This window comes from Carlito syrichta, unplaced genomic scaffold (genome assembly GCF_000164805.1).
Source record: "Carlito syrichta isolate Samal-C Ts95f unplaced genomic scaffold, Tarsius_syrichta-2.0.1 Scaffold301018, whole genome shotgun sequence".
Classification (NCBI taxonomy): domain Eukaryota; kingdom Metazoa; phylum Chordata; class Mammalia; order Primates; family Tarsiidae; genus Carlito; species Carlito syrichta.
This window is the reverse complement of record NW_007245114.1, coordinates 409,567-422,922: the sequence shown is the minus strand read 5'-3', so window position 1 is coordinate 422,922 and position 13,356 is coordinate 409,567. Positions and strand designations below refer to the sequence as shown.

Sequence of the window (13,356 nt, the reverse complement as noted above, 5' to 3'; positions counted from 1 at the left end):
TGAGTGAACAAACAGACACAAAACACCCAATTATTTGAGCTAATTCCATCAAACTCAATGTTTTGAAGGAAGAATGATACAGAATTTAACATATACTTAGAGTCAATTTAGACTCAGCCCACTGTTGGTAGCACTGATGTTGCTGCTGGAAAGGATGCCCAGGTTCTGGGCCCAGCAGCACAATAGGCCTGGGTGTGCTGGAATGCACAGGTAGGTCAGCAGGATCCTCCCACTTCCATTTTCCTCCCTGAGCCCAAGGAGTGTGGTGATAGGACAGATAAAGGCAAGGGAAATGGGAGCTGTCTCCAGTTCAGTCAGTCACTAAGTGGTGTCAGAGGATGAAAACTAGATAAGGATTAGTGGAGGACCCAGGAGAGAACTACAATGCAGTGTACACAGAGTGTTACAGATAGAGGCATCCACAGAGCTGTGAGAGCCCCAAGGCAGGAAAAGCTTCACTGGGGAGGTGACATATGAGCCAGAGATTTAAAGATGGAGAATACGAGGAGGGACACTCCAGACGGCACATGTATGTGTATAGCCCTGCTTTGTCCTGACCCCTTCTGAGGAAAGAAACCTGCCATAAGCAGTTCTTTGACACTGAAGTTGCTTGTTGAAGTAAAAATACTGGTTTTTACAGCAAAGGATATGGGGAAGCATTCCAGGTTGGGAGAATGGCACACTCAGGACAAAGGAGTCAAAGACTAGGTTCAGTAAGGCAATGCCACCCAGGGGTCGGGGAACCAGGAGACATCAGCTCCCTGGTGCTCTGACAGTTCCGTGAGTGGTCAGAAACCTTTTTACTAAATTACCAGTTATCAGTTGCATCCTGTGTGGCTGGAGTTGCCAAAAGTCACACTTCCCCATATGTGGTGGTATTCCTGTATCAACAGATGCCAATCAGCTGGGTTTGCATGTACAGTCTACACAAGTCCTGACAGCTCCCTGCAAGACATATTACCAGAAGCTCTTTACGAGAGCCAAGGCAGTCAGAGTGTAAGGACAGAACAGTAATAACACTTCCCACCCCTGACGGAGTGATCACTGCAGGTCAGGCACCTTGCCACATGCCTCATAGGCATTATCTCATGTAATCCTTGTAACTGCCCATGAGGTAGGGACTGCTATTCCCATTTTTCAGATAAGGAGGCTGAAGCTCTACATGACTAAGGAATTTGTCCAAGGTATCACAGCTAGCCAAGTGAACTCAAGCCCAGGTTTGCTTAACTCCCAAGCCTAAGCTCTTTTCACCTGCCCAGACTGCAACAGGGGAGCTTCCAGCTGTGTTCAGTCTTTGCTGACAGCAAGAAGGAGATGCTAGGAACCCAGCATGGGGACACAGGCTCCAACCACAAAGATCAATGAATCAATGGTGAGGTCAGGTGGCAAAAATGTTCCCCACAGTGCCAAGAGATGAGCATGGTCAGACCACTTCTGCTCAAGCTATAAAACTACTTCCTGAAATCCAGGCCCATTCTCAGAAAAGGTCTAAAATGCAGCCAGTAATAGGCCTAGTCATGGCCCGGGGGAGAAAAAGCCACCTCCAGCTATAGAGAATATGATGACTGTAAGCACATAGCCCATGTCCCTCTGCTACCCTTTTTGCATCCAGCTCCCACACCCCACCCTGAAAGGAGCTCTGGCCTGGGGCCTGGACTCAGAAACCCATGGCAGCTACTGACCATGTTTAAAAAAAAAAAAAAAGGTCACTGCCACTGAGGAAGGATTCTTTTTGTCAGGGGAAAGACATGGGTTCCTAAAACCTAATTCAACCAGTGGTCATACTCATCACAACCTCAAGTAAGAGACCTACGGCTCACAGAGGTTGGTCCTGGGAATCCAGATGCATGGCAGAAATGGCTGGCTTCCTTCCGCGAATGCTCCTCTGTGGAATCTCTGAGAACTGGAACAAAGAAGGATGGAGCCAGGCTCACCCTTTGTTACTGAACCTGCACCCTATGTGCAGCTGTGCCAATGATGACAGCTCTCCTTGGTCACACTGCAACCCTGAACCCTGTTTCTTCAATAATCTAAGTGGCAGCAAAGAAATGCATCTCTATGATGGTCAGTGGCTTGGCTGGAGTGACCCACTGGAGACAGGGCTGAGTCATGAGCTCAGGCCTCCTGGATGAGACGTCCTTCCCACAGTCTTGGGCATGGGGGCATGGTTTGCTGTACTCTGCCCTGTTGCCTCTTGCTCTTTCTTTTTAAGCTGAAGACTAGGCTATAAGTAGAAATGGCTACAGCAGGGGCAATTGCTGACCATGTTAAAAAAGGACACTGCTTCTGAGGAAGAATTTTTATTTCCATCAGGGGAAAGACATGAGCTCCCAGGACCTATTTCAACCAGTGGACATTCTGATTGCAACCTCCTTCAGGGAGAGAAACCCCTTGGGAAAGGGACCTGGATATCAAGGACACCTGTGCAGGAAGAGAAGGGCACAGGGGTAGAGGCAGGGGTTTCAAGAGAATCACAGGTGGCCTAAGGGCAAACCCCCCAAGCAGAGGGGTCGGGAAAATGGTAGTCGAGACAATCAGATTATGTGAGTCCCAGTGTGAGTGAGTGAGTGAGTGTATGGAAAATTTTGAGTACGTGCTGGTGAGTGAGTGGGTGTGTGAGTGACTGAAGGAATGAGGGCTAGGGAGCTAGCGGCCAGGGCTCTCCTGGTGCAGCAGCTGGTGCTGCAGCTGCTCAGCTTGGACCCTAGCAATTCCTGGGATGCAGAAGTTGAGTGACATTTTTTTAAAAATCAACGAAACCCTTCCTGGGAAGAAAATGCTGGGAGAGACTGACTAAGTGGGGCTTGTGAGCAAGTGGCCAGGGCCCTCATGGTGAAGCAGCTGGTGCTGCAGCTTCTCTGCTTGGTCCCTAGAGCTTCCCAGGTTGCAGAAGCCAAGTACCATTTTTAAAAAAACAGACAAAAGTTTTCCTGTGAAGAAGCAGTGGGGAGAGACTACTGGCTCAAGGCTTAGCCTCACCATTGCAGCAGGAGAGACTGCCAGCTCCAGGCTTTGCCTCACTCCAGTGCCTGGCTGGACACTGGCAGCAAGGACTGTGGAGGGAGCCCAGAGGCAGAGTTCCACCAGAGAAGATGAAAGAGGTACCCTGCCAACAGTTTGAAAACGGGGCAGGAAAGTGCTCCAACTTGCTCACCATGGAGCAACAGACCTGATCTCTGTGACTGGCAGATCAACTACTCAGGGGTTGGTCGTTACCTAGAGGGAATATCCTGAAAGCACAAACTTTGGAGGGACCTAACTAGTGCTGAGTCTCAGGCACCCGACCCCCTACCCTGATCCAGCCATGGGACAAGGGGTATGGTCAGAAAAGGATGAGGAAGAACTCCAAAGAGATTAGAGGTGAGTCGGGGCTGACCCAACCTTCCTTCTCCCCAGCAATCCTCTGAACATCAGATCCATACAGCTGGGGCATGACTGAGAAGGACAAACCTAAGTGGAGCCTGAACCTCAGTCACAACAGGAGAACTCCATTCCAGGATAGGCCTGGCTGGGGTAACCCTGCAAGTAGCAAGTAAAAACCTGGGGAAGGGACAATCCTGCACCTCCCCAGCAGAGGGTATCTCCCTGACCATACAAGAGTGGGAGGAGAGGACTGCAGCCACACCCACCCCCACTGCCCCTCCTCCTTCCCTGCTCTGGATACTGGGGAGAGAGTGAAAGAGGTGGAAGCTCTGCAGGAGATAGCAGAGCAGATGAGAGGAACAATTATAGAACCTGCCACAAGAGGGCAGAGATTTTTCTTTTTTAAAAATTTAAACATTTTTTTTCCTGTTTGTTAGTTCATCTATTTTTAAAAATATTTTTCCTTTGTGCATGAATGTGTATGTGAGGACTTGATCTGCTCCCTCCTTTTTTTCTTTTTCTTTCTTTTTTTTTGTTTTTTGTTTTCTGTTTATGTGTGTATGTGAATGATTGAGTACTCATCTTTTAGTTTTTTTTTGTTGTTGGTTTGTTTTTGCTCTTTTGTTCTTCTCTTTTTTAAAATTATTTTTAGTTTAAGGTGTGTGTCAATATATGTGTGAGAGTTCAATCTGAATTCCTTTGTTTTGTTCTGTTTCCAATCTTTCTCTTTTTCTTCTTCATTCGTTTTTGTGCTAGGGCTGTGCGTGTGTGTATTTAGTTTTTTTGGTTTTTGTTGTTGTTGCTGTTTGCTTTGTTTCACTTTGTTGTTATTCCAGTTTGTTTTGGGGTGTGTATGTCTGTGTGTGTTCAATTGTTTTTTGCTATGGTTTCTGCTTTCATTGTTCTTTTTTTTTCTTTTTCCCTTTTTAAAAATTCTTGCCCATATTATTTCATTCTATTTTTCTCTGTGCTCCTCATTGCTGTCACTATGTCTTAGACTCAGGGAGTACACACACGTACCCACTGCATCATCATATAAAGTGGTGGTGGGGAGTGGGTCTCAGGGAACACATATCACAATCAGTGAACAATGTAATTTGCAAGTAGTTTCTGAATTCTAGCTCCCTATCCCCTACCTTATTCGACTTTCAAAACTACAAGAGACAGCAGAGCTTCCTACCCACAGTCCTGTTTCAAAATAGAACAAATCCAGAGTACAGATCAGGGAAGAATAGAGGGCTGAGCAAACATCAGAAGGGAAAGCCTGTCCCACTGACACTGAATAATGGAACTAAAGAGAAAAGCAAGAGATCTGTCACAAATGAGGAAAAACCACAGGTAATATCAAGTGTAACAAAGAGAGAACTCCTGAAAAATCACACCTTGCAGTCAAAACAATGGAAGTCACCAACACCTGGCCTCAGATACAATAGGGATTAGGGAATGGATGGAAAGAGTGAATAAGACTCAAGAAAGACAAGATGCAATACTGAAAGAACTTGTAACAGAGATTTTAAATAATAAATTTCATCCAGGAAATAACTAACAAGATGACAAGCATGGAAAGCAGAATTAACCTAGCTGAAGAAAGAATCTCAGAACTTGAAGATCAGAACATGGAATTAACCCGATCTGTAAAAAACAGAAAGAAAACTCAGAAAGTAAGAAGAAAGTTTACAAGATGTATGATTATATCAAGAGGCCAAACTTCTGCCTGATTGATATACCAGAAGAAGAAAGGGAAATAGAGAACACCTTGGAGCTAGTATTCTAGGAGGTAATACAAGAAAACTTGCCCCATCTCACCAGAGATGTGACTAGCCAAACACAAGAGATACAGAGAACCCCCACAAGACGTCAAACGAGAAGCCCAACCCCTAGACACATAGTAATTCACCTACACAAAGTAGGCACAAAAGAAAAAAATCCTAAAGGCAGCAAGAGAGAAAGGTCAGACTACCTACCAGGGAAAACCAATCAAAATAGTAGCAGACCTATCAGCAGAAACACTACAAGCAAGAAAGGACTGGAGTCTAATATTCAAAGTCCTCAAAGATAAACAATTTCAACCAAGAATTTCTCACCCAGTCAAGCTTAGCTTCATCAGTGATGGAGAATTAAAATCCTTCCCAGATATCCAATCCCTAAGAGATTATGCAGTTTCCAGACCAGCTCTACAGGGGACACTTAAAAGGTATTAACCACAGAAGAAAGAAAAACAAGAATGGCCACACACTTCCCAAGAGAACAGCAGAGCACAGAATCAACAGAGAATACAGTACAACAACAAACTTGAAAACACACATACATCAACCCCAAAGCCAAAAGAAAACAAGTAAACAAAGAAGCAACTTTATAAGAACCTCAGGACAGGGATAAACAATCACATTTCAATAATCAGCCTGAATGTGGATGAACTAAATGCCCCACTGAAAAGACACAGAATGGCAAACTGGATAAGAAACCATGACCCATTTATTTGCTGCATCTAGGAAACTCATCTCCCCACAAGGGATGCACACAGACTCAAAGTTAAAGGATGGAAAGTGAGTTTCCAGGCAAATGGATCACAAAGAAGGCAGGCGTCATGATCTTAATATCAAACAAAACAACCTTTTAAGCTGTCAGAAATTTAAAAAGATACAAAAGGACATTACATAATGATAAAAGGTTCAATCCATCAACAAGAAATATCCATCCTAAATATATATGCATCCAACACAGGAGCAACAGCATTTATAAAGCAACTACTAAGTAAACAAAAAAAGATATTGACTCTAACACTATTATAGCAGGGGACTTGAATACCTCACAGTACAGCCCTAGATAGATCATCGAGGTAAAAATCAACAAGGACCTAAATGTGACACTCGACCAAATGGACTTAATAGAAACCTACAGCTTACTCCACCCAACAACCACAGAATATACATTCCACTCATCACCACTAGGAATGTACTCCAAGATCAATGATATCTTATGCTTGATTGGCCATAAATCAAGCATAAACAAATTCCATAAGGTTGAAATATTGCCATGCACCTTCTCAGATCACAGTGGAATAAAAATACAGATCAACACCAACAAAATTTCCCCAAAGCCCACAAAGACATGGACGCTAAATAGCATGATGCTGAACAACTACTGGGTCAACACTGAAATCAAAGCAAAAATTAAAAGGTTTCTGGAAACAAATGAAAATGAAGAAACATCTTGCCAAAATCTCTGAGATGCCATGAAATCAGTTCTAAGAGGGGAATGTATATCTCTACAAGTACACATCAAGAAAATGGAATGATCACAAGTTGAGAGCCTAACAAATCACCTAAGGGAACTAGAAAGAGAAGACCACCAAAACCCTAACTTTAGCAGAAGAGTCCAAATCATCAAAATAAGAGCCCAAATATGGGACATAGAAGACAGAAATATCATAGAAAACATCAACAAAACAAAAAGCTGGTTCTATGAAAGAATGAACAAGATTGATGGACCCCTAGCCAGAATGACCAAGAAAAAGAGAGAAAAAGCCCAAATAAACACAATCAGAAATTCAAAAGATCAAATCACAACTGAGCCCAAAGAAATACAAAAGATTATCAGAGATTACTACGTACATCTATATGGAAACAAACTTGATAACCTAAATGAGATGGAGAACTTTCTGTCATCACACAACCTCCCCAGTTTGAAACAAGAAGACATTGAGACACTAAATAGACCAATAACAACCCAGGAAGTTGACTCTGTCATAAGAAAACTACCTACAAAACAAAGCCCTGAACTGCATGGCTTTCCAGCAGAATTCTACAAAACATATAAGGAGGAGCTGACAACAATCCTATTGAAAGTATTCCAGGCAATTGAGACAGAATTCTCCCCAAATCATTTTACAAAGCTAACATCACACTGATACCCAAACTAGGTAAAGATCCAACCACAAAAGAGAGCTACAGGCCAATATCCCTTATGAACACAGATGCAAAAATCCTCAAAAGATTTCAGCAAATTGGATCCAAAAACCCATCTCAAAAATCATCCACCATGACCAAGTATGCTTCTTTTGTTTTGCAGAAGCTTGTCAGTTTGATGAGGTCCCACTTGTGTTATTTCTTATGGCATGGGCACTTAGGGTTTTGATCAGGAATTGGTTGTCAGTTCCAATTTCCATGAGGGTATCTTCTGCATTCCCTAAGATTCTTATAGTTTGAGGTTTTATGTTTAGGTTTTTGCTCCATTTAGAGTTAATTTTTGTGTATGGTGATAGGTAGGGGTCCTGTTTCAATCTGGGATGCCATGAAAGCAGTTCATAAATGTAATTAAATACATCAACAGATGTAAAAACAAGAACCACATGATTATCTCCTTAGATGTAGAAAAAGCTTTTGATAAAATCCAGCATCTCTTCTTGATAAGAACCCTCAAACACCTAGGTAAAGAAGGAACATACCTCAAAATAGTAAGTGCCGCCTACAATAAACCCATAGCTAACATATTGCTAACTGGACAGAAACTGAAAACATTTCCCCCGAAAACTGGAACAAGACAAGGCTGCCCACTCTCATCCCTCTTGTTCAACATTATGTTGGAAGTTCTAGTTAGGGCAATTAGACAAGAGAAGGAAATCAGGGGTATCCAATAAGAAAAGAGGAAGTCAAGTTATCCCTCTTTGCTGATGATATGATCCTACACCTCGAGAATCAAAAAGAATCTGTCAAAAACCTGCTTGCACAGATAAAAGACTTTAGCAAAGTCATGGGGTACAAAATAAATGTGCAAAAGATAGTTGCATTCTTATATACTAACAACAAGCAGGCAGAGAACCAAATAAAAAGCACAATCCCATTCACAATAACCACAAAAAAAATTAAATACCTCGCCATCTTCCTAACCAGAGAAGTGAAAGACCTTTACAATGAGAACTACAAAACACTGCTCAAAGAAATCCAAGAAGACACAAATGGAAAAATATTCCATGCTCATGGATAGGAAGAAACAACATTGTTAAGATGTCCAGCCTACCAAGGCAATCTACAGATTCAATGCAATATCCATTAAATTACCAACATCATTCTTCTCAGACCTGGAAATGACAATACAGAAATTCATATGGAAACATAAATGACCACGAATAGCCAAAACAATCCTTAGCATAAGAAACAAAGCAGGAGGTATCACACTTTCAGACTTCAAACTTTACTATAAGGCTACAGTATTCAAAACAGCCTGGTATTAGTACAAGAACAGGCACATAGACCAATGGAACAGGATAGAGATTCCGGAAGCAAAGTCTCAATTCCTCAGCCAACTCATCTTTGACAAAGCCTCCAACAACAACCACTGGGGAGAGGAGAACCTATTCAGTGAATGATGCTGTGAAAACTGGCTGACCACATGCAGAAGGTTGAAACAGGACCCCTACCTACCACCATACATAAAAATTAACTCTAAATGGATCAAAGACCTAAACATAAAACCTTAAGTGATAAGAATCTTAGAGAATGTGAGAGACACCCTTATGGAAATTGGAACTGGCAACCAATTCCTGATCAGAACCCGAAGTGCCCATTTCATAAGAAATAAGATAGACAAGTTGGAACCTCATCAAACTAATGAGCTTCTGCAAAGCAAAAGAAACCATCAAGAGAGCGGGAAGACAGCACACAGAATGGGAAAAAACATTTGCCAACTGTATATCTGACAAAGGCCTAGCATCTAGAATCTACAAGGAACACAAACGTACTGAAAAGAAAAAAAACAACAACAAACCAAATGGCCCAATTAAAAAGTGGGCAAAAGACATGAATAGACACTTCTCAAAAAAAGATATACGGACAGTCATCAGACACATGAAAAAGTGCTCAGCCTCACTCATCATCAGAGAAATACAAATCAAAACCACATTGAGATACCACCTAACTCCAGTAAGAATGGCCATCATTAATAAAACAAACAACAACAGATGCTGGTGAGGATGCGGAGAAATAGGAACCCTTCTACACTGCTGGTGGGAATGCAAACTAGTGCAACCTCCCTGGAAGACAGTGTGGTGATTTCTGAAAGAACTAGAAATTGACCTTCTCTGCCCAAATGAAGCATATTTGTATACCTAACCCTTAATGGTACCCCACAACATCATAATAAAAAATATTGATTAAAAAAAAAAAGAAAGAAATTGACCTTCTATATGACCCAGCAATCTCCCTATTGGGAATATACCCAGAGGAACTCACATAATTATACAAAAAAGATACCTGCACATGCATGTTTGTTGCAGCTCTATTCACAATAGCAAAAACATGGAACCAACCATGCTGTCCATCGAAGCTGGACTGGAAAAAAAATGTGGTACATATACACAGTGGAATATTATGCAGCCATAAATAAAGACAAACACATGAACTTCACAGCAACTTGGATGGATTCAGAGTCTATCATACTCAGTGATCTATCACAGAAACAAAGAACAGAGTACCATATGTTCTCACTCATAAGTGGATATTGAACAATTATCATAATACTATAAGAAAGGGATTGGCAGTAGTGGGAAACTGCCAGGGGAGGGGGAGTGGGATTGGCACTTGAGGAAAACTGCCAGGGGAGGGAGGGGCATACCTCATCAACAAGGGTACCTGCATAATGAACTTTTGTATACCTAACCCTGAATTGTACCCCATATCTTTAAAATAAAAAGAAAGGAAAAAAATTAATTTGCTGTAATAGCACAGTGAGCCTATATGTATTTATTATCTTGAATGGTTCTATATTCTCAGCTGCTTTTTGTACTTTGTTTAGTTTTTGAAAGCTTAAACTACATACAAGAAATGTAAATGTCTGCCAGGCTCGGTGGCTCAACCTGTAATCCCAGCACTTTGGGAGGCCGAGGTGAGTGGATTGCCTGAGCCCGCGGGTTCGAGACCCGTCTGGGCAACTTGATGAGACCTCATCTCTACAACAAATCAAAAAATCAGCCGGGCGTGGTAGCACGCGCCTGTAGTTCCAGCTACTTGGAAGGCTGAGGCGGAAGGATCGCCGGAGCCCAGCAGGTCAAGGCTGCGGTGGCCGGAAGTGGCCACTGCACTCCAGTCTGGGTGACAGAGTGAGACTCCAACTAAAAAAAAAAAAAAAAAACAAAAAAAACAAAAAAAAAGCAATGTAAATGTCTTGGTCCTAGTTTATCCACCAGTTTCAAAATACTCAAGTCTTTCTAAAAAAGTAATGAAAGTTTCTTCTAAAGGACTTTGGCAAAGTCTCAGGGTACAACAAACATTCCTATACACCAACAACAAGCAGGCAGAGGCCCAAATTAAAAACACAATCCCATTCACAATGGTCACAAAAAAATTTTTAAAAAAAGAGGCCAGGCTTGGTGGCTCAGCCTGTAATCCTGCGCCTTTGGGAGGCTGAGGTGAGTGGATTGATTGCCTGAGCCTGCAGGTTTGAGACCCGCCTGGGCAGCAAGACCTCATCTCTACAATAAATCAAAAAATCAGCCGGGTGTGGTAGCGCATGCCTGTAATTCCGGCTACTTGGAAGGCTGAGGCAGAAGGATCACCAGAGCCCAGCAGGTCGAGGCTGTGGTGGCTGGGAGCAGTCACTGCACTCCAGTCTGGGTGACAGAGTGAGACTCCAACTCAAAAAAAAAAAAAAAGAAATACCTCAGCATCTTCCTAACCAGAGAAGTGAAAGACCTTTACAATGAGAACTACAAAACACTGCTCAAGAAAATCCAAGAAGACACAAACAAATGGAAAAAGATTCCATGTTCATGGATAGGAAGAATCAAAATCGTTAAAATGTCCATTCTACCAAAGGCAATCTACAGATTCAGCGCAATACCCATTAAGATACCAACATCATCCTTCTCAGACCTGGAAATGACAATACAGAAATTCATATGGAAACATAAATGACCACGAATAGCCAAACAATCCTTAGCATAAGAAACAAAGCAGGAGGTATCACACTTTCAGACTTCAAACTTTACTATAAGGCTACAGTATTCAAAACAGCCTGGTATTAGTACAAGAACAGGCACATAGACCAATGGAACAGGATAGAGATTCCGGAAGCAAAGTCTCAATTCCTCAGCCAACTCATCTTTGACAAAGCCTCCAACAACAACCACTGGGGAGAGGAGAACCTATTCAGTGAATGATGCTGTGAAAACTGGCTGACCACATGCAGAAGGTTGAAACAGGACCCCTACCTACCACCATACATAAAAATTAACTCTAAATGGATCAAAGACCTAAACATAAAACCTTAAGTGATAAGAATCTTAGAGAATGTGAGAGACACCCTTATGGAAATTGGAACTGGCAACCAATTCCTGATCAGAACCCGAAGTGCCCATTTCATAAGAAATAAGACAGACAAGTGGGACCTCATCAAACTAATGAGCTTCTGCAAAGCAAAAGAAACCATCAAGAGAGCAGGGAGACAGCCCACAGAATGGGAAAAAATATTTGCCTACTGTGTATTTGACAAAGGCCTAACATCTAGGATCTACAAGGAACTCAAACGCGCCAAAAGGGAAAAAACAAACAGCCCCATTAAAAAGTGGACAAAAGACATGAATAGACAATTCTCAAAATGAAAAATTGCTCAGCCTCATTCATCATCAGAGAAATGCAAATCAAAACCACATTGAGATACCACCTAATCTAGTAAGAATGGCCATCATTAATAAAACAAACAACAACAGATGCTGGTGAGTGTGTGGAGAAAAAGGAATGCTTCTACACTGCTGGTGGGAATGCAAACTAGTGCAACCTCCTTGGAAGACAGTGTGGTGATTTCTGAAAGAACTAGAAATTGACCTTCCATACGACCCAGCAATTCCCCTATTGGCAATATACCTGGAGGAACTAAAATCATTCTATAAAAAAGATACCTGCACACGTATGTTTGTTGCAGCTCTATTCACAATAGCAAAAACATGGAACCAATCATGTTGCCTATCAAAGATTGACTAGATAAAAAAATGCGGTACATATATACAATGGAATATTATGCAGCCATAAAGAAAGACAAACATATGGACTTCGCAGCAACTTGGATGGATTTGGAGTCGATCATACTCAGTGATCTATCACAGAAACAAAGAATAGAGTACCATATGTTCTCACTCATAAGCGGAACTTGAACAATTATAATACTAAAGAAAGGGATTGGCAGTAGTGGGAAACTGTCAGTGGAAGGGGGTGGGATTGGCAGTTGAGGAAACTGCTAAGGGAGGGAGGGGCACACCTCATCAATAGGGGTACCTGCGTAATCAACGTTTGTATACCTAACCCTGAATTGTACCCCACATCTTTATAATAAAAAAATAATAATAATAAAAAAAAGAATGTTTCTTCTGACAATTGACAATGCTCTTTCAAGTTCTGGATGCTCACGCCCAAGGGACATATCCTGAAATATACAGTGTAAAAATTCTCTAGAATATCTTCTGATTTTGTAAAATCTGTTTAGATTAACTTCAGAAATATCTGAAAATAAATTTCTGATTTTCAGTGGTTCAGATACAATAAAAAATAAAAAGAGCTGAGCAAAGTTCTGTCCTTAATCCCTCTTGTTGGTCCTGAGTGTGCATGAGGGTGGATGGGAGAGATGGAGAATGTTGTGGAGACAGCTCTTTACCTGGCCAGAACCTTACTGATGACAGTCATCTTGGAGTCACCTTGGACATGTGGGAACAGGGCCACTTCTAATCAGGTCCCACAGAGTTGGTTTTTCAGGCCCCAAGCATGCGCCTTGCCCCATTTGGTCTTGCTCCATTTGGGCATTTACTTGCTCCATTTGAGTATTTACTTCTTGCTCCATTTGGGCATTTACTTCTTGAGGCAAGCTTTGCAGCTGACCTCTGACCCAGACACTCCATCTGGAGGGACTGAGCAGTAGAGTAAAAGTTGTCATCTTAGCTGGGCTCGGTGGCTCAGCCTGTAATCCTGCGCCTTTGGGAGGCTGAGGTGAGTGGATTGCCTGAGCCCG

The 13,356-nt window shown here is 42.1% G+C and overlaps 1 protein-coding gene across 3 annotated transcripts in view; it reads right to left on the bottom strand.

Moving 5' to 3' along the window:
* Nucleotides 1-829: 829 nt before the first annotated feature.
* The window catches only part of LOC103257017 (CMP-N-acetylneuraminate-beta-1,4-galactoside alpha-2,3-sialyltransferase-like), a 147,197-nt gene continuing 134,670 nt past the window's right edge, over nucleotides 830-13,356 (bottom strand). For all 3 annotated transcript variants that reach the window (XM_021710743.1, XM_008054746.1, XM_008054747.1), the window contains one exon: nucleotides 830-945. In XM_021710743.1, coding sequence (XP_021566418.1) covers nucleotides 924-945 — 22 coding nt within the window. In that variant the 3' untranslated portion in view covers nucleotides 830-923. The remainder of the gene's footprint in view (nucleotides 946-13,356) is intronic.